The sequence below is a fragment of the Hippoglossus hippoglossus genome, chromosome 12 (assembly GCF_009819705.1).
Source record: "Hippoglossus hippoglossus isolate fHipHip1 chromosome 12, fHipHip1.pri, whole genome shotgun sequence".
In the NCBI taxonomy this organism is placed as follows: Eukaryota; Metazoa; Chordata; class Actinopteri; order Pleuronectiformes; family Pleuronectidae; genus Hippoglossus; species Hippoglossus hippoglossus.
In genome coordinates, this window is record NC_047162.1 from 15,442,096 (window position 1) to 15,463,545 (window position 21,450).

Here is a 21,450-nt window from a genome sequence, read left to right on the forward strand (position 1 = left end):
CAATATCACTCTTTTATTATCATGTGCTCAAAATGACTTTTCATACTTTGTTTACTATACCACTTCTATTATTATATTCATTTTTAAGTGTAACACTCATCTGTCATTTTCCAATACTACTTTTTGTATTTATTTCTCTATATTTTTTTTAACTTAATTTACACTGGTCCCCACTTTTTACACTTTCAATATAATACATGTTTACGTCATTCAAACTGACTTTGGGTAAATCATTTACAGGGTTGTCAGTTCTTCTGCCAACATCTCACTGCTCTTGCCAACAGACGATCTTTGGCGTTTTCCCCAATGTCACGTGTCTTGTGTGTTTACTTCCGGGTGGTCGCTGTTTAACTTCCGCAGCTGCGCAGTGGGAGTCAGCTGACAGCAGCCAGCGGATGTCTCACCTCGATCATCCGCACTGAAGCGCCTCGTCCCCGGGCTCCGCTCACCGTCGTCCCCCCCGCCGCGGAGAACCGGACAGTCAGCCGCTAACCCGGGCCGCGGCCTCCCGCCTCCCGCAGGATGAGTGTCGGCGCTCCGAGAGGCCTGGCCAGCTCGGGGCAGAAGCCCATCGCGGAGATCCTCCACCCGCTGTCCGCCGCCGAGGAGCCGCTGTCCCCGGGGCCAGATGTCACGGCGGACTTAGGAGGGGACAAGGTAGGGACCAGGGGCGGGCTGGACCGGGACCGGGACCGGGTCTGAGGTGTGGAAGCAGATCTAGAGAGAGAGGGGCCAACCCCAGTGTAGTGTGTTTACTAAACTGTCTACTGACCTGTCTCCTGACCTGTCTACTGACCTGTCTCCTGACCTGTCTCCTGACCTGTCTCCTGACCTGTCTCCGGTGTTTATTGGTTGAATTCATCAGGAACTCACAGCAAACTGATGGAAGTTTAACAGAGAAAAACTCACATGAACACATCCTCTGCTCAGTGTTTAACATTCAGGTTGTTTTTAAGGTTTCCACTGCTCATGACTGGAGTTTAGACCCAAACTGATCCGCCTGAAATCACTGAACGATAAGGAAAGATAACAAACAACACAACCTGAGCGAAACCCCTGCACACAAACACACAAACACACACACACACACACACACACACACACACACACACACACACACACACACACACACACACACACACTACAATCTCTCACTGTGAACAATGTGTTTTGGTCAGAAAATCCATTACCTGACTTCATTACCTGCTCAGGTGTTTACACAGAGATAATGATGAAGAAGAAGATGAAGAAGAAGGTGAACACCTGACAAAGCTTTTTATTCCTCCTGCTGCTGCTGCTGTTGTTTTTTTTAAACCCGGGAGTTTAACCTTAGCAACCACTGAGGGATTCAGTTAATTATTACCAACACGAGATGCTACAGCCCCACTGCCCTTTCTATCAGGTCACCCTGCAACCTACTTAACTTTATTCTTTTCTAGTTTTTTACTTATTTCTAACTTACATGAACCATCCGGAGGTAAAGTCTGATTCCTTAAACAAACTAGAAAGACACTAAACAGAGTGTGGACCACTGCCGAGGCCCAACAGGCCCCTTATGAAACCACATTGCAGTTATTTACAGACAGATTTTAATTGAATCTGCACAAATATTCAGTCTCCAGAGCATCAAGATCCATGAAATATTTGACAACAACAGCCTGATTGTGTGACAGGACACGAGGCGCAGGTTTGGGCGTGAAAGTGAAAGTGTGTGCAGATTTTTGCTTTGATTTCTAGCAAATTTGTCATATTTTTTTAAAGCTCCATCTATAAGAAAGAGTTTTCTGGAAATCTCTCTCTCTCATTGAGCTGCTCTCTTATTGTTCATTTTTTAGATCATTTTAGATCTTCACATCTGACATGATTTGGGTGGGGAAGTTAAAATAAGTGTTAAAAATGAATTTAAACAGTTTTATTTTTCAAATGAGACTTGTTTAAACCCATTGATCACTTATTATCTATTTGCACACAATCCTCCTCAATCATATTCTAAAGTAGAGGTTTGGATGTTTTATCTTGTTACAGGTATAAATAATATATTGAAATATGGCCGAATTCCATTTAGCTGCTTGGCATTGTTCGTGCTGCCTCACTAAGTCACACTGGGACACACTTCAGCGGAGCAGAGCCGTTACTAATGTTGTTAGTGAGACCTGCTTCTCCCGCTCGGAGGAGTCAAAGTGTCTGCTGCGAGACAGAGACTTTAAAAATAGTCGTGTTGATACGATGATACAAGGTTTTCACCCTTTCCTCAGATAAAACTGTGAAATACACATGAAACCCCCAAAAACCTTTATCACGAGCAGAATCCCACAATCCTACAATATTTCTTATTGCATTCATACATCTCTCAGCTCTGCATGAAAAACAGATCTGTGAGATATCCTCAGATTGTCACAGTGTGGCTGTGTTTCTGTGGCCTGGTTGTTCACACCGATGCAACGCAATGCAATTATCTGAACTGTGATTATCAGTGCAGGTTAGCACCACAGTGCAACGTCAGCAGCCTCGATAGTGTGTGAGACAGAGTGTGTGTGGTCAGTGTGTGTGAGACAGTGTGTGTGTGTGAGAGAGACAGAGTGTGTGTGTGTGTGTGTGTGTGTGTGTGTGTGTGTGTGTGTGTGTGTGTGTGTGTGTGTGTGTGTGTGTGTGTGTGTGTGTGTGTGTGTGTGTGTGTGTGTGTGTGTGTGTGTGTGTGTGTGTGTGTGAGAGAGAGACAGAGTGTGTGTGTCTGTGTGTGTGAGAGAGACAGAGACAGTGTGTGTGTGTGTGTGTCTGTGTGTGAGAGAGAGAGAGACAGAGACAGAGTGTGTGCAGAGGTGGAGTGAGACAGTAGAGACAGAGGTTGTGGCACTTTTTTCTTGGCACTGATTGAAATCGAAAGTTGCATCAGGTGATTTTCATAAAAACTAAAAGTGTGTGTGTGTGTGTGACATAAAAAGTGATTAAGGTTGAACATTAGCTTCTCGGTCCTGCACTCTAAGTTTCTGGAAGAGAGAAGTAGTTCCTTCCTGGTGTGTGAGGCCACAGACGACATTAGACATTAGAGAAGCTTACGAAACGTCAGGAAATAAAAAAAAACGGCAGCGCGGGTTGTTTTTGGTGATGCAACCCTGCTGCTGCCTCGATGTTTTCCTCACCTTCCTGTTGCCGTGTTAGCATCTGGATTATTGTTTAACTTGTAACATTCTGGCGCCTGCTCCCCCTGCTGCTCGTCTAATGAGATCTTTTAGATTCCCCAAATAAATACTTATTTTCATCATCTGTTTACGGCAAAAACACAGTTTGTCAAATAATATTAATGGCATTTTATAAGATTAAGTCTTTTGGTGTTCTACAGCAGGTGAAAACGGTAAATCACTTTCCCCCAGTTGGTATTTTCTGTATTAAGCCTGTAGATATTTATCCCCCATTCCACAAATGCTCCGTTTCGCTCCTCGTCCGTCATTCAATTAGAAAGGCGAGAGCCGTGTGAGATGATGCAGCCTCAACAAGAGCTTCATTGATCGCCGCAAACAACTGCATCACCGTCAGCATCCAATCTATCGGCCCTTTGTTTTACATCCGAATTTGATGTCACTGTGGTGCCATGTTTATTGTGTCCACGCAGGAAGCCGCGTTGACCAATGGCACGCCGGTGGAGACGTCCAGCCCCGCCTCGGCGTCCTCGCTCCTCAATAGGCTGCAGCTGGACGACGACCTGGAAGCAGACAGCCTCGACCCGTACGTCTCCACGGAAACCCGTGACCTCTTCGTCACGGTCGACGACCCAAAGAAGCACGTCTCCACCATGGAGACCTACATCACCTACAGAGTCTCCACCAAGGTCGGTTTTAGCCCAGTAATCCCACATTTGTTCTATTTGGTTGGGTTTGATTTTTTAGCTTTAAAACTTGGTGGTGTGTTCGAGGCACGTTTAACATCCAGGACTTAAGAGCTGGCAGATAAACAGCAACGTTTAAAGTCCAAAACACGTCCATATTTTCTTTCTCTTTCACAAACATCCATGTTTTCATTGAACTACAAATATGGAAGTTTTCAGTTAGACAAGTACTCTTCCTCTAGATTTCCTTTGAGGAAGCATGTGTACATACTACTCAGGATCCTTCCCTCTATCCAATGATCGATAAGGGTGCAGTTACGAGTCCAGACCTGTTGTGATGATCCAACAGAGGCAGACACGCAGAAGAATGTTTGGGATCATTAAACATGTAAACACTAAATATTTTTCAGGAGCTTAGCACACATTTGTTAGGACAGCTGCTCTATTTGCTTTTCTTTACACTATAATGTACCGACTCTTCATTCCTTTCTCACAGTGCGTGATGGAAAATACACTGATATGTAATGCAACCATAGCATAATACATTTTTGCGCTTTTGGCAGTGTTGAAATTTTAGCAACGAGTCCCCACAGTAACCTGAGTCGTGCAGATATGAAAACACAGAAGAAAGTTATGACGATCAGATAAAGTCAAGAGGCTCTTTGTGTCTTTGTTGTTGTGGTTGTAAAGATCTGGATGTTGTGTGGAAAGTGAAAAATGTGTTTTGCAGAATGTGATCTTCTGCTGCGACAAACCGGAGGAAACTCGATCCCTCTCGGCTCAGAGGCCGGAGACAAATATCACAACCCAACATGAACAGAAGTGTTAATCGAGAAGACGTGTGTGTGTGTGTGTGTGTGGTGGTGGTGGTGGTGGTGGTGGTGGTGGTGGTGGTGGTGGGGGGGGGGGGTTAACACTAGATTGTTAAGAGTCAGAGTGTGTGTGTGTGTGTGTGTGTGTGTGTGCGCAGTGTCAGCTGTATTTCAAGGTCAATATCCATGTACAGTAATCCAATATGATCTGAGATGAACAGCGTAGTGTATTAAGCAAATACATGAGCTTTACTGTACCTGCAAGTATTCTGTTATTTATACACAATGAAAAATAAACCTTAATAACTCATTATAAATAAACTTATGATAATGATGCAAAGGTCCTTCGCTGCTACTGGGAAAAAAAAACCTATGATGCCATTTTACACTCTGCAAATTAACATCGCAAATGTGTGTGTTTCCTTTCCCTCCAGACGACACGGATAGAATTTGATCTGCCCGAATACTGCGTGCGGCGGCGCTACCAGGACTTCGATTGGCTGAGGATCAAGTTGGAGGACAGCCAGCCGACCCACCTCATCCCAGTAGGTCGAATGAGACACGCAGCCGACAGTTCTGCTTCCTCTCCTCTGCTTCCCCTCACTCCTCTTCCTCTTCCTCTTCCCTCTTCCCTCTTTTTCTCCAGCCGCTGCCCGAGAAGTTTGTGATGAAGGGCGTGGTCGACCGTTTCTCGGAGGAGTTTGTGGAGACGAGGATGAAGGCTCTGGACAAGTTCCTGAAGCGAGTCGCGGACCATCCCGTCCTCTCCTTCAACCCGCACCTGAACGCTTTCCTGACGGCCAAGGTGAGACGGCAAAGCACTGGGAAGTGGGAACAGCTTGTCCTTGTGCTGCTGTTTCTGTGTTGCCACTGACAAACACATAATTCACGTCCAATGCGAATCAATCAAACTCATCTGGGATCTTCCAGTAAAATGCACGACCACAAACCGCTGAGTTTCTGCTTCTTAACGTGGATGTGCCGCTCACCATGTCTGGCAACAGTCACAGATTTTCTCTCTAAGTATCTGAGGCACGAGACTTTATTGATCCCTGTGGGGAAATGAGGTTGTTGCTGCAGTAAAATAATTGGAATCCGAAAGTTGAGCCTAAGCACACGAGGACAAAATGTAAAATGGGTCATAAAACACTAAAGGTGATAAAATAGAGGAGAGGCAGTTGTGGTGTTGTTGACGGTTGTTGTTTCTGTGTCTGCAGGACCTGAACAAGCGTCAGGGTCTCGCCCTGCTCACCAAAGTGGGCGAGTCGGTGAAGCACGTGGCCGGCGGCTACAAGCTGCGGGCGCGGCCGGCCGAATTCTGCGCCATGGGCGAGTACCTGGACACCTTCAACCAGAAACTGGGAACCATCGACCGCATCGCTCAGAGGATCATCAAAGAGCAGTCAGGTATCGATGGAGACTTGATATATAAATTCAGGCCTGTGTCTTCATGGTGGTTGAGACCTGGGCTGGGCGTGACATTTTGAATACTAGATTCATGTATGGAGAAACTAGTAGTGATGCAAATGGTTATAAGACAGTTTCCTTAAAGGAGGCTTTAAATAAGAGATTTCACACCTGACAAAACTACCAACCCCCTATAAACCGGCCAATTCCAGATTTTTATCCACATCAGATCGCACACTCATAAATATCAGTCCATGTTTGATTCCCTAGGAAATCGGTGAAGGCCATCGTGCAATGTCAAAGAAAATGATGAAGAAATTCCTGGATCCATCAGAATATTTAATGGTTTCTTGTTCAGCCCGTTTCATCCTTTCACTGAGTTTCGTGGAAATACGTTCAGTAGTTTTTGCGGAATCCTGACAAACAAACAAACAAACAAAGAAACAGACAGGAGAGAAAACCGTACCTGTTTGCTAGCAGCTATTTGTACATGCTACATTGTGCTCGCTTAGCTTTACGTCCAGTCTTTAGTGGAGTGGCTAACGTTAGCCTGTATGATTCTGCAGTGTTGACTTTTCAGTCCTGCTGTGTTTGTTTGGAGAGAAACACCCCCACAGACCTTTGGGCCTTGCGATTCTGCCGTGTGTGAAATCCTCGACGTCACCAGCTGTTCCAGGGTTTTAGAGCTGGAGCTGGAAGGAAAGGTTCTTGTGTTCTGAGTGATAAGGTGAAAAGCTGGGGAGGGGTAATCAGGGGGCTGGAGATAATGAAGGACTCTGAGCTGTTTGTGCCGTGCCTGCTTTACTCAGCGGCCTGGTGTTGGGCCATCAGCCTCTTTGGCGTAATTTACAAATATAGATTTAGCAGTTGAACGTGCCAGAGCCTCAAAACCGCCTGCAGACTTTGAATCGAATCCACAGGTCATGGAAAAGAAGGCAAACGTCAGCAGAATTCAAATTTTACAACAAAATCAAAACCAAAACCCTGCTTTTCTTTGTTTATTTCAAGACTGTCTAACCTTTTTCCTTTTCCTCTCGCTCATTCCAGAGTACAATACAGAGCTGCGTGAGTACGGCACCCTGTACTCCAGCTGGGCCGCGTCGGAGGAAGAGCTGCAGCGCCCCCTGGAGGGCGTGGCCAGCTCCGTGGCGACGTGCGGCAGTGCACTGGAGGATCTGAGTGAGAACATGAGCCAGGACTTTCTGCCTGTACTCAGAGAGTACGTTCTCTACATAGAGTCTATGAAGGTGAGACGGACGAGAGCGTCGGCACGTTTCTTTGAAAGCTGAATGTAGATAGATATTTTAGATTTGTTCTTCATTTACTTTATTATTTCTCAATTTTAAAAGGTATTTTTTGGGTGCAAGTTCAAGAAAACATGTCCTTTAACTATAAACTGTCAAAAAACAGTGTTATCTTGGAATCTGCATGTCTCACATCCTGTCCCCACCACTCTCCTGACTCAGCATCTCTCTTCCTCTTTCTCTCTTAATATTTATCATATGTCGTCAGTCTCAGAAATAATTACGGTATCTGTCAACACGACACTGAGGCTGCACGTCTTCCGTTTGATTGCAGAACGTTCTGAGGAAGCGAGACCAGAGCCAGGCGGAGTACGAGGGACGACTAGAAGCAGCCGTGTTGCGCAGACAGGAAGACAGGACGCCTGTAAGCATCTTCCGTTCACACCAGGAAGTTTAAAAAAACTGCTCTGTTCAAAGCATTAAATGTGATATTTCCAAATCAGGTAGTTAATTATTTGCCCCATTGTCTCATTTCAATCTGCAGCAGTTGTGCTCTTAGAGATCTTACACCTCTGTGACTCTAGTCCTGTAAAATGCAGCCTTGTATTATGTCCCCTTACACCCCCTGTAGCTGTAGTATTCTGTGTCTCGCTGTAGATGCCAGTGGAGGTGGAGAAATGCCAGGACAGACTGGAGTGTTTCAACGCTGACCTGAAGGCGGACTGGGATCGCTGGCAGAGCAACAAGCGGCAAGACTTCAAACAGCTTCTCACCAACATGGCCGACCAAAACATCACCCACTATGAAAAGGTACGTTTGGTGGAGGTCCACTAATCACACGGGTTTCCCAACGATTCCACGATGTCTGTTTTAAAATCAGTTGTGGCGTCACAAAGTGAAAGTGTCAGCAGCAGAGCACAGTCGCATCCGAGTGGTGGCGACTTATCACATGACAAACGAGGGCAGAGTTGAGGATTTGGTGTCAAATTTCAAAAGTGCAGTTTGGGTTCTCCTGGAGGCGCTGCAGGTTTGATTCCGACCCGACCCTTTGCTGCGCGTCTGCCTCGCACTCTCTCTCCCATTTCACACTTGCACTGTCCTGTCAATAAAAACAATTAATAAGACAATCTGCAAAAGAGTAATGATAAGTAAGTGGCAACATTTGGAGGTGCATTAAAAGAGTGAAATCAAATCTGCAGATTGTGAGCCAGCACGCATCATTTCTTTTAAAATGTAAACAGGATATCACTTGTGTAATGAAACGCTGCCTCTCCCTCCCTCCCTCTCTCTCTCTCCCTTTCACCTCATTCCTCTCCTCCGCTGTCCGACTCCTCGTCCGGCCCCGACCTCGGCAGTGCCAGGCAGGGTGGGAGTCGCTCATCACTCTCCTCCAGGACAAACAGACCGAGGACAAAACGAGCGAGACGAACTGAAACATTGCGTGTTTCCGCCCCACGTTCCTCCCTCACACGCTCTCATGCCAAGGAAACAGAGCAAACCGGGGCAGCAGCTTGGAACTGCTGGACTTCAGCCCCCTGTTCTTGTGTGAGACGTCTGTACGGAGGGGAAGTCGTCTCTCGCGGTGACCTGACCTGCGAAAGAGGTGCGTTCAAGGACAGCAGGGAATGAGGAGAAACCTGCTGTGTACACAGAAATGTTTTTTTTGGGTTATTGTTCTTATTGACTCTTTTCTACTTCATATTTCCAATTAACAGTTAATTGCTGTTGCTGTTTGTGTTTATTTAACTGCGATCTTTTCACCCCCGTTTTCACATTGAATAAAATGTGAAGGAAAAAGCTCCTGATTGATGCAGAACAAATTTTTTGAAGGTGGATACTGATAATTTGAGTTGGTGTGAAGTATCTTGAAATAACAAAATAACTATTTGGAGCATCCCCGAGATTTCTCTCCCTTTCTTTTTGTAAAAATCCTCCGAGAACACAACACAAAAACTGTCCTTTCTCATCTGTACAAAGGCGTCTTATTGGCTGTAGATAAGACGCCAGTATTTTATAAACCTTTCTAATTAGTTTTGCATGTTTCAGCTCATGAAATCTTGTATTTGCCATTTTCATAAGTGCACAAACTTTGCAGTGCAGCCTTTGTTATTTAGAAATCAACTTGGACAGATGTGAATTAGCTGTGGCATTAGAGGTTCATCACTCGGCCTTGTGTTCAACCCGAGGACTGAAGGAGAAGCAGGACGCGTCGCAGCTGATGTCGGTAAAATCCTCTAAGTTCTACAGTAAGAAATTAGTCTTGGAGGCAAAGCTGCATTCGACAGTGATGGCACCGATGCGCATCTGGTTTGAATATCGAGCTTCCTGCTGTGTTTGGTGATGTATCTGATTTTTGTAGCTACACTGCAGCGCCATCTGGTGGTCAAACCCATTCTATTCTTTTGAAACTGAGCAGTGCTGCCTCTGTTTTTTTTTGCCAATGGCCATTTGTTTACACTTCTGTTCTCTTGCAGAAACAAAAGACTCAGATTTGGATGCTAACAGGTAGTTTCACCTTATGGAAAATAAATGGAAGGCGTTGAAAGAGAACAATCCCTCGGTACACTTTACTTTATTCCCTCAATCAGGTGTCTGTGCTTTAAAGAACACTTTAAAGAGTCAAATGTATTTTCTTGCAGTAATCTGCCTTTGTGACTCTTATTTGTGCTTTGGGAACGTGTGGCATCATTTCCCACATTAGTAACATCTGTCTCACAGAGTTTAGAGCGGTCAGGTGAACATCTGTCTGTTTTGGAGTTGGTGAATTTTCTTAAGAATTTTCTTGTTGCTGGTTTGCAGAGAATCAATCAGCGTTGAGGCTTCTTGGAAATCAAATTTTAAAAAGTTTGGCTAAAAAGAGTTTTACACCCTTTACTTTCACGTGTGTAGGATTTAGTTTGATCTGTTGGCAGAAAATTATATTTTCATTCGTGTATAATCACCTGACAGAATCAAACATGTAGCCATTACCTTGAATGAGTCCTTTAAATCCACTCCTCAGGGTCAGCCATGTTTTCTTGACCCGACAAACCAAACACTGGCTCTTCAGTCGACTTTTAGCCTGAAGGATTCTTCACATTCTCCTTCCCGTGGTTTTCAGTTGGTTGCAGTACCCAAACCCCATCACTAGATGCCACTAAATGCTGCACAGTGAACTTTTTAAAAACTGAAGCCGTTTGTTTCCAGTGAAATGTTTGTTTCTCCAACTCTGACATATTTTGCAATTTGGTTTTGTTAAATTCCCTGGAGCTCGTCTGCTCGGCTGTGACTCGTGTGTGTTGTACAACAGCGCAACTGACAACTTGTTTTTTTTCGTCACACCGGTTTCCTCTTTTCTTTTTGTTTGCCTCAAATGGTGCTGATGCGATTTTTGCCTTGAAGAGAAAATCGAATTCTGAGATATTCTTATACCAGTGTGTGATCTTGACCATAGAGGGAGCAGCTGCGGTAAACAGAACCACATTCACAAAAGATTTATTTTTCTGTGGCGTAGGTTTCACCAGCTGTAGCCTGGTGATGTTTATTTTTCAGTCACATGGTCATAATTTCTGTTTGAGGAGTTTCTATAATGAATAAGGTTCAGATTTGGGGGCATGATAATTTCATCATTTTTTATTTCCTTATCTCGTGTTTCCAGAGGATTTATTAAAACATTAAATGTCATTTGCTTCTTTTAAGTTGTCTTTTTATCCGACCATTAGTACTGAGCCTTCTGCTGTAAGACGGTGATGACGTCTGATTGACGGTTTTTAGTTGTCAGCTCTCGCTCTTGTGTCCTTCGTTCTCCTTGAGCTTTAAAATGAACGAGCTACTGCCTCCTCTTGCTACCAGACGTCAGCGATGAAGAATATTGTTTGTATTTTACTGTGTGCATTGGATGGAGTGAGCAGAGAAGCCGTGGTCCAGTGTGGAGGCAGCTGCAACAGAGAGAACTATGGATGCACTGATGCTAAAAAAGCTTAATTACTGTATTTATATGCCAGAACACCTTAATACTAAAATCCTGTATTAAGAGCCAGAGTCGGGGGGGGGCGGGGGGTTCTGATTAGACCGGCCCATTCGCAAATACTTTAGAAGACGAATTACATTAACATTTTCATATACTGACTTGATGAAGAACTGAGGAAATGTCAGAAACATGAAAACAGTTAAAGATGAAGTGATTGGATATAAATAATAACTTCTCTTCCTTTTGGTTCTATTTAGTTTACTTCATGAGATTGGTACTCTGTGTTTGTTTGTTAACAGCGTATTTTCAAACTGAGGCGTCAGTGTGTCTGTAGTCCTTCCTGCTCTGCTCTGTCAGTACCTGCACTGACCTGACGCGGTGACCCGAGCACACACAACTTCCTCCTGAGTGAAACGTCTTTTTGCTCTCACAGCAATATTCTGTACATTCAATATCCCGAGTGCACAGCTTGAAGAGTGTACGACACAGCTGAGTCTATTTTTGTACAAGACGCAGATCGCTGTTGGGTTCCAGCGAGAGTGTGTGTGAAGATGAAGCGTTTGAAAAAGGGATTTTTGGAAGATTTGTAATATGTAAATTTGGCATAACCAAAATACGAGGAACGAAACTTTTATTTTTGGAAACGCCGGTGATGAATTTACGTCTCTTCTCTCACAGCCACTGTAAAAGCCCCATATTCTACTGTGTGCCTGCTGATTTCTTTTTGCACTATTTACTGTATGTAGCTCCAGCCACTGGCAAAAATATCTGCTGAGAAGAAAAACCAACAAAGAACTAAATTTACTTTTCTGGTGTTCTGGTGTCAAATTATTTTGTGTTTCAGTTTGAATGTTTTTCACTGATTCAGGTTAAATCACCAAACAGGGACGACCACGACGGCTGCCACTGTACGAGCCCGTAAGGAAACGAGAATTGTATTTTTCTTAAAGGTAAAAAATCCAATGTTTCTAAGCCAAATGTCGCCGTCTCTTCCTCCTGTCTTCCTCCCATATGTTCACTCGTGAAGAGAATCTCATCTGCAGCTCAGAGTCAAAAATCCAACCCGTACGAAAAGGTTAAACTTTCACAATCGTTTGAATCCAGCTTTGTTTCTTCTTCTCTCTTTTCTTTTCTCCTAAGTGTGTACTGTTTACGTTCAGAGCTCCTAATGTACATTTGGATGTGAATAACATCTTGTTGTAATTATAAATAAGCTTGTATATTGATGTTGTTTTTGAAGCAATTTATCTTTACCTCAAATGATTTTTTGGATATATTGGACCAATAATAATAAAAACTAAGATTTCATTTGATTACGCTTCGGCTCCGGTTTGATTTTTTTCTTCTTGTCTTTGAAGTTTTTATTTGTTTTTACTCATTTAATGTATTTTAAGTGCAAATATATGCAGAATAAAACAAACAACAAATATTTAAAACCAAAATTAAACAGGACGGCTTAGTCTAAAATGCAATAAACCTTAGAAATGTTCGTAATACCTTTTCATTTGCAGAATGAAAGTGAATTTTAGAATATGTTGCATCCAGTTTCATAAAGATAAATAAAAAATCTGTTTTTAAAAAGAAAAAGACAACCAGACATTAAAACAATTTAATTTACAGCTTGATCATACATTAATAAAAATATTTTCCCTTCAGTGTAACCTTTACACCTTTTGTATTTGTGCCACATGAACCAATAAAAGTGCAATAATAAATCAATGCATACAATAAAAATAATGTTGCATAATTTTCTACGAAGTACCATTCAAATAGTTTAATGCAGTTTATAGTGCTTTACAAAGTGAAGCACTATACTTACACTAAACTTACAAACTAAGTGTTGCTGCAATCTACTGTATCGACTGCAATCGTCTCTGCGTAACACAAACAAATAAACAAACATTATTTACAACAAAGCACAAACTTGGATGAAAACAATTAAACCCAGAGCAATGCAATCACAACAAAAACTGATCTTCTGAAGTGTTACTCCCAAATGAAATCCTAGTATCCATCTAGTTTTAGGCCTCTTCTTACCTTCCAGCAGGAATTACATATATTCGATGTTAACTTAAATAAAGTGATGGTTGGAGTTATATTGACTCGTTTCACAAAAGCAAACATGATCTTTTCGCAGTATTAAAAAAAAAAAAAAACGGGACTATTCATATCTGATGCAATCACTGAAAACTCTGTGTCATGTTGAAACCCGTGTGTACGAGGGGGTGGACATGTCACGGATCCTTCTGAGGAAGTTTGCACTAATTTCACTGTTTGATGAAATCCACTGGTCCATGACGTTCGGCTGCATCAGGGTCGAAAGTTCAAAAACAGCTTTCCCCAGTTTGTCGGACTGGTTTGAGCTGATTTCAAGTGCAGTGACGGGGAAGGAGTGTTCAGCTGCAACATGCAACTGCACCACTAGATGTCACTAAACTTCACACACTGAACCTTTAAGTGGTTTTCATGTATGGAAACAAAGTCAATCAATGTGTCTTTTACTGAACTGAAGGGGGGGATATTACCCATGATCCCCGGCTTCCTGAACCAGAAGAGCTGCCGCTGAAACAAATCCACCAAATTTTGTCAAGTATTCTTCATATTTTAACAGTTTCCTGCTGAATATTGGAGATAAACTCCGATTTTTAACGACTTCTGAGTCTTTTTAACTGATCTGAAGTCCAACATCAGCCTTTAATTTAACTCAGTTCCAAACTTCTGATGGTGAGAAGAGAGAAAAAAGAGTAAACATTTTGAAACTGCTATTTTAGGGTCAAAAAGATGCACAGATTTGCTTTAAGGTCTCGTAAAATGCTCATGAAAAAATTAAATGTATGTTTCCTTGTGTAACAGCATTACAACAAGAGTAGGAACTCCTTTCCTGCATCGCCTCCAGTTACGGGAAGTGAGTCTCCTTCATTTCACGTTTCAGTTCCCGTCTGCCTTGTGCTGATGTTAACTCTCTTCTGGTGAATCAGTCGCCCTGAATCCGTCTGTACCGCTGACTCGACTGAGGTGATCTGCAGCCCAAGATACTGGAGGAAGGAAACAGGAGAAGTTTGTGGCTCAGGTTTTTATCATAGGATTTTAAATAAACCTGCAAACCGATATTCTGATGTGCAGCAGCAGCCTACCTGATGGGTATCATTCCCAGGACAGTAAAGATGCTGGAGAGCGTGAAGATGAAGCCTGGGAACCACTCCAGGGTTCTCTGGTAGATCTTAGTGTAGGCAGGGATGTAGGTCAGACCGGCGAACTTCAGAGTCAGCTGCAGGGAGGTGAGAGTGGTGCCTGATGGGAAGGGAGGAGGAGTGAGGAAAAGTTTGACCCTTTGAAGAAATGAGCTTATTTCTTTTCACCAGGAGTCAGAGAAGAAGATAAATATCACTCTCATGTCTGTGCAGTAGATATGAAGCTGCCATTAACAGCTGGATCTCAGCTTAGAATAAAGATGAAGTGTGGTCGCACTAAATATTGATATAATTCACGTGTTTCCTGTTTACTACACTTTATCCCGATAAATAACATCCATGAGTTTTTAAATCATCCTCATTCGGTTTTGTGCCTAAAACATTTGCATAGTAAAGATTTATTTTTTTAAGGGAGGTTATGTTTTGTTTGCTTGATTTTCAGCAAGATTACGCAGAAAACCACAAGACGGATTTCCTCTAAACTTGGTGAAGAGATGCAATATAAGCCAAAAAAAGAACGTATTCAGTTCTGATGTGGATCTGTATCTTTAACGTTGTAAAAATAGGGCGTTATTTATTTTTTATTTTTGTTTTAACCAGTTCCCCTAGACAATGATTCATGGATCTTGATTTATTCAGATATCTATGAGTGTGTGAACTTTGGTCGCGCAGATATGTGCTCTACTGAGAGAAATTTTATTTTCCTTGTTTGTGTGTGTGGGCAGGAAAGAGATTGGTATTTAAGGTGTGTATGTTTGCATTGAAGTGAGATCACGTCTCAGCAAACACACTGGAAAAAAAAAACCTGATAATAAATAACCCTGGTCCTGTAGTCATCAGTTATCTGTGTGCGTGTGTGTGTGTGTGTGTGTGTGTGTGTTAGAAAGAGGAAGCATGGCACTGACTTGTAGGAGAACAGACTCTTTAAAATAAGTCATGATTTGAGTATAAACTGGTCTGACTGGCCTAACAGGGAGATTTCCAGTACACACTACTCCTCTGTGTGTGTGCTACACTGCTGCACACACTCTAAACACAAGAGCTGCACAGAGTCAAAATAATGGTCACTTGATTAAGATCGATATGAAAATGAAGAGATATATGTAGCCTGAGATCAGAGGGTTTTTACAACTGTGTGATAATGAATGAGTCACGAACACAACCAAGCTCCAGAGGCCTCTTGTCCTCCGCCAGTGGAGAAAGCCAGTTACTCTTGCACATGGCAGCACAGATCAATGATGGGCCATGTAAAGGGATAATCTATTAAACAGATTTCACTATTTATGGACGTACATTCTGCCAAAGAACTAAGTAGATTTTACCTCCACAGAGGAGCTAACGTTTTCACCCCCGTCAATTTGTTTGTTGGCCAGATTACGCAAAAACAACACAGGAGTGATTACAGTGAAACTTGGTGTAAGGATGTGGTTCAGGTCAGAGAAGAGCTAATACAATGTTGGTGCAGATCCCAGAACTGTTTTTTTACTTTCTTTAACGTTGATTCTCAGACGATAACTCATGGATCTTGATGTGAGTGAGATCTAGTGAGTACAAATGTGGTCTGTCGGGCCTTAGCAGAGGAATGTGATCCACTGCCAGTTTTAAAAGCTTGTTCTGCCTTACGTCTGCTGTTGCTGTGTCACAGAGCAGCTCCTTAAACACACTCAACATCGCACATTGCTTATAACAATGTAGGAGGATCATTCTTTGGGATTGATTCATGGACCGCGCTGTGAATTTTCCTTTTTTTAAAATCTACTTTCCACCAAAGAAATAGTTCTTCTAAAATCTCTGTGTGAAAATCTGTTACTTGTCTTATTTTGTATTTATTTAAATGGCCGGACCCTTTAATAATGTAAAACTGTTTGCAACTGTCGGTAGCAGCTGTGGCTCTAAATCCAAACACACACACACACACACACACACACACACACACACACACACACACACACACACACACACACACAGGCTGCAGACTCACCATATGAGGATGATGGAACCTGCTGTGAGAGCAGAGATCTGATCGTTGGCAACGGGATGAGAGCGAACAGGGTGAGCGAGCGAGCTGCGGACAAATCAACACTCAGTCATTATTATTCTCTCCCTCTCAATTCCCCCCCCCCACAATGTGAACAAGATGCACAATATGAACCAACACTGGAACACGTACAGTCTCTGGTTCTGGTATTACCAGATTAGACATTTAAGGAAATGACAAGTTTTTAGTGTATAGAGCGCTGGGGGAAGAATAAGATGTTTATGGCTTCTACTCACTTGCACTTCCTGATCTTGGTTCCTATTTTAAAGATTTTTAATGACAACCTAAATCCTCTTAGAACCGTTTGTGTTTGATTCAGACAAGGAACGATTTGAATACACTTCCCCTCTCTTGCTCCAGCGCTGACAGATCTGTCGAGAAACGTCTGGGCGTGTGAAACCAAAGTTACCTCGACCTTTAACCTCCAATTTCTTATCAGTTTATCCTTGAGTCCATGTGGGTAATTCCAGGCATTCCTGAGACATCACATCAACAACAATGGGACAAATGGACTGATAACCTGAAAACCCTAATGTCTCCGTCCACGGTTATCACCAGCAAAGAGGCTTCAAAATTCTGATTCCAGCTTCTTCAATAATTTGTTGTGTTTTCTAAAGCAAAATAAATGGAACATATTTGGGATTTAAACTGAAAAACAAACCAAACTGAAGACGTCACCTCAAACTCTGAGATTAGATTATAATTTATAGACTAAACAATCAATAAAAAAAAAAATCTAAAGATCAATCGATAATTTGCAGATTTTAATCTTAGTATGTAACCCAGTTTTATAAAGTTTTTAAAGTATACGCAAACTCACCGAGGTAGAACATGTATGTTGCTGTGACGAAGGACATGAAGTAGATCCCCGAGGCGAAGGAGAACATGCCGATCAGGATGAGCATGACGTCGCTGAAGCAGCGGCGAAACAAGATGACACCGACGAAGCTGGTGAGGAAAATCGAGCAGCCGGCTGCGTTCCCGTAACCGACCTGGAGGAAGAAAAAGAACAAAAGATAGTGAACGGATAAGAAAATACAAGAAGATAAAAAAAAAAAAAAACTAAACAAAAATTGGTAAATGTTACCTGAGCGGCTGTCCAGCTGAGCGGCTCTTTCAACACAAACACGCCCAGTATTTCTATGGCTCCGCCCACAGCAAAGTCATACAGGAAGGCGGCGGCGAACAGCAGAACAATGTTCCACCTGTCGATGCCGCCAGGCGCCTCGGCAACAGCGAGGAGGTTACCGTCCTCGCCAGACTCGCTGATGGACACTTGTTTCACCTTTAATCAAGACGGACACACACTTAAAGGTTCAGTGTGTAGGATTTAGTGACACCTTGTGGTGAAGTTGCATGTTGCAGCTGAATACCCCTCACCTCACCCTCCCCTTCCAAACATGAGATAGAACCTGTGGTAGCCTTCAGTTGTCATAAAAACTCAAAAGATGTTTAGTTTGTCCAGTCTGGGCTACTGTAAAAAACATGGCGGCCTCCGTAGAGAGGACCCGCTCCTGATGTGATTATAAAGTATTTAAATATAAAGAGCTCATTCTAGGGTAAAGAAAACAAAGAGTTGTTCAACTTCACTAGGGATTATTTTATATTCAATTTCTGCCAATAGATCAATTTCACCTAAATCGTACACACTGGACCTTTAACTTCTGCTTCATCAACATCTGTAACATCTGTTCACTTCTCAGTGAAATATTAGCTCCCTGCTGAATTTAGGGATAGAAATGTCACAAGTCACACTTTCATTTCCTCTGAAATATTGTACACACACACACACACACACACACACACACACACACACACACACACACACACACACACACACACACACACACACCACACACACACACTGACCTGCAGCAGCACGATGGAGTGTATGAGACACAGCAGGTTCAGCAGCGTGGCCACAATGAGCAGGACGACTCCGTTTCCCAGACCGGAGCTGTTCACCAGGAACAGGTGACCCGAGATCAAGCTGCCCACCAGACCCGCCGCCCCGTACAGCAGCTCCACCCTCATCAGCGCCTGCACGACAACACACAGCTTCTTTCAAAACCACCCACACCTCACGTCCAAACTGTACGGACTGTACGAGTCCATAAAACTACTAAACTGATTTCCACCAAACTTGTTGGAGGAAAGAACCTGACACTGCAACATTGGGCATATTTTAATATTTTTTAAGAGAATCCTGCTTCATGGAAGAAAATCTGTAGAAATGAGTGAATAATGAAAACAATTTGTGTTATAATTCAGTTTGCAAGATATCAACTAACATCTGATTAATCTCGTCCACTGGACGTGTAGCTGTAGAGTTAAATTGTTGTGAAAATGTAAGAATTACGCGTTATGATACATGGACTTTGACATATTTATCATCATCTCTCAAAACTTACATTAAACGTATGACTTTCACTTGATCGTGCTTTGCCATTATTTATGTTTCCTTTACTGTTTTGTTTTGCCATTACCTTTAAATTAGGTATCATTATATTTGTTGCTGCTGATGTTAGATTTAGTAACATATCATTTTTCATCTTTGTTATTTTTGTTGTTGTTTTTGACGTTTTGTATTATTGTTTGTATTTGTCAGCTTTGTGAATCATGGCTGTTTTGAAAGGTGCTTTACAAATAAAGTTATTATTTGTATCAATATTATTGTTGCTGTTCTTATTATATATTGTTCTTAATATTATTAATATTGTTTGTTTATTACCTATTTGTAATTGGTTAGTCAGCACCAGTGTATTGTCATAAAGTATTTACATAATGTTTCTTGTGTCATGCTTATAATAAACTATAATTTTAATATAATGAAGGTTTCTATGACATTTACCTTGGAGCGGTCAGTGGCCGTGGAGCCCAGCGACGCCAGCGTCATGAGTCCGGGCCAGAAGGCGCAGTAGCCGCCGGACAGCCCGAAGAGAACCGCGGCCCCGAACATCAGCTCCAGGGGCAGCCGGAAGATGAGCACCAGGAGCAGGGCGAGCCGGGACAGCACGTACCCGCCCAGGGGCACCACGATGGGGGCTTTCCTCCAGCCGCGGTCGCTCAGCTTGCCCAGCAGCAGCGCCGGGAGGATGGGGACGAAGCGGATGATCAGGTTGTAGGTCATGAAGAAGTCGGTCATGGCTTTCTGCCGGCTCGCCTCCCCGGACAGACCCGGGTACGAGGCGTTGGAGCTGCGGTCCCTGACCACCAGCAGCAGCGCGGTGTCGAAGAAGCAGCTGCCCAGCTGCTCCAGCACGACGATCGGCTCAATCTGGCGGAGAACCGCGGAGACAGTTTGACACCAGATCGGTGTCACCATGATTTCCCAAGGAGCAGGGTGAGTGTGATTCAAGCCGAGGAGAGACGCAGACGTCCGGGTTGATCTGAAGGATGTTCGAAAACATGAACCAGAGAAAACAGTGTCACACCCACTTCCTCCTCACGTGTCCAAAACTTTTTTATAAACAGCCTGTGGTCCAAACTGAAAGTAACTCAACATCTGGAATAACTTTCATGATGAGGTTTGAAGTTTTTTATTCCAAAGACAACTCCCCTCTAAGATCCTGCTATTGGTTTGACTGGTTGGTTTTAATGGTTTTTCCTTGAAGACACATTTTGATCTTGTTTTACTTTAACACTATTATACTTAATGGGATAGTTCACCCAAAAAATGAAAATTCACTCATTATCTTCTCACCACTATGTCGATGGAGGGGTGGGTGAAGTGTTTGAGTCCTACACGGGTGGGCGGTGTTTTCTGACTTTAATTTCTTTGTGAAAACATAAAAAGCTTGAAAAGTGCCACATACATAAAATGTGTTATTATTATTTGTTTGAGAGGTGAAGGATGATCCGTCTTAGCTGAAAAACAAGACGTTCACAAGCACGAACACTTATAACAGCTCACTGATGTCATCACAGGACTAATAGTAAAATATGTGAGTACCTGTTCGTCTCATTAGTGTCAAAATAAAAGCGTGTGTGTGTGTAAACGAACCACTCAAGAGACCAGACATCTACACGTTTTGTTTTTAATGAGAAAATATTCATAATATGTATAGTAGGTGTATAACTGTGAGCCTTACACGTGCTATAAAATAACAAAGCAGAGTATGAGCATACAAGTGGTTAACATAGGGACAGAGGTTATACACGAATACGTGATCGATTGCTTTGTCACACACTGAAGCTCGGTGCGACGACAAGCTACCAGCGTCTTCAAATGATAAATAAATCTCCTCTGCACCGTCAATTCAAACAACAAAAGCATAATAATAATAATAATAATAATAAGAGTAAATCACACAGTTATGAATCCTCTGGGTGTTCGTGATGTCTGTTACCTTTTCAAAAGTGTTTAGTGAGAATCGCAGCAGGTTTTTTGAAGCAGAAATGATTGTGTCTGTTAATAAAAAAACCAAATTGTGCTGTGAACACAGTTTTTGAGTGGACGCTCAGCTCGCGTCCCGAATAGGCCACAGTAAAACAATCATTCATCACAAAGGAATTGATCCGTTATTCATCCTGGAAAATAAAAACTCATATTTCCACTAAAAAAATCTCTTATTTCTCTTTGGAAAACTTTAAGAGCCACAATGACTAACATACGCATTTAAAAAAAAAAAAAGAAGATGTCTGCAAGCTTGAGTCATGTCTGGAAAATCCCAGATACATCTTGTGCTAAGAATAAATCTCAAAGCAGGATCAGCAACACAGCACTTTTCTTGTTGTACTTGTGATATCGATAACACACTTTCCTTTACATTCTCATAATAATAAAAAAACACCCTTGTCGTTTATCATTAAATACTTATTTCCCCTTTTATATATTATTAAAAGTTTATAAAAAACAAGAACAAGGACGATTCTCTGGAACCAATGTGAGGTGTTTTTCTTTTGTTTCAGGGGGAAATGTTTGCACCGAAGAGGCAGAAGTCATTGGTTTTCACTTCTGGTTGGTGAAGCAGCTGGCACATGCGT

General features: G+C 42.6%; 2 protein-coding genes across 2 annotated transcripts; one reads left to right on the forward strand and one right to left on the reverse strand.

Annotated features, from left to right (window-relative positions):
- Window positions 1–350: 350 nt before the first annotated feature.
- snx30 (sorting nexin family member 30) lies at window positions 351–12,548 on the forward strand. Its single transcript, XM_034602443.1, has 9 exons — window positions 351–657; window positions 3,611–3,826; window positions 5,070–5,180; window positions 5,282–5,440; window positions 5,853–6,042; window positions 7,090–7,289; window positions 7,621–7,710; window positions 7,944–8,096; window positions 8,642–12,548. The coding sequence occupies exons 1-9, from the start codon at window positions 523–525 to the stop codon at window positions 8,717–8,719; spliced, it is 1,332 nt and encodes a 443-aa protein (XP_034458334.1). The 5' UTR covers window positions 351–522; the 3' UTR covers window positions 8,720–12,548.
- A 1,418-nt stretch (window positions 12,549–13,966) lies between these two features.
- LOC117771732 (thymic stromal cotransporter homolog) lies at window positions 13,967–20,035 on the reverse strand. The gene is made up of 7 exons (XM_034602444.1): window positions 19,316–20,035; window positions 18,334–18,504; window positions 17,552–17,749; window positions 17,285–17,456; window positions 16,408–16,491; window positions 14,370–14,526; window positions 13,967–14,270 (listed from the first exon to the last, which is right to left on the reverse strand). The coding sequence occupies exons 1-7, from the start codon at window positions 19,787–19,789 to the stop codon at window positions 14,210–14,212; spliced, it is 1,317 nt and encodes a 438-aa protein (XP_034458335.1). The 5' UTR covers window positions 19,790–20,035; the 3' UTR covers window positions 13,967–14,209.
- Window positions 20,036–21,450: the final 1,415 nt, after the last annotated feature.

Bases quoted from the DNA above. Each gene is read 5' to 3' on its own strand.
- snx30 (XM_034602443.1), top strand. From the start codon at position 523: ATGAGTGTCGGCGCTCCGAGAGGCCTGGCCAGCTCGGGGCAGAAGCCC. The intron at 658-3,610 runs GTAGGGACCAGG...GTGTCCACGCAG, and splicing joins CGGACTTAGGAGGGGACAAG to GAAGCCGCGTTGACCAATGG. The intron at 5,181-5,281 runs GTAGGTCGAATG...CTTTTTCTCCAG, and splicing joins AGCCGACCCACCTCATCCCA to CCGCTGCCCGAGAAGTTTGT.
- LOC117771732 (XM_034602444.1), bottom strand. From the start codon at position 19,789: ATGGTGACACCGATCTGGTGTCAAACTGTCTCCGCGGTTCTCCGCCAG. The intron at 17,750-18,333 runs GTCAGTGTGTGT...TCTTGATTAAAG, and splicing joins ACTCCATCGTGCTGCTGCAG to GTGAAACAAGTGTCCATCAG. The intron at 14,527-16,407 runs GTGAGTCTGCAG...CCTTCCCATCAG, and splicing joins GGTTCCATCATCCTCATATG to GCACCACTCTCACCTCCCTG.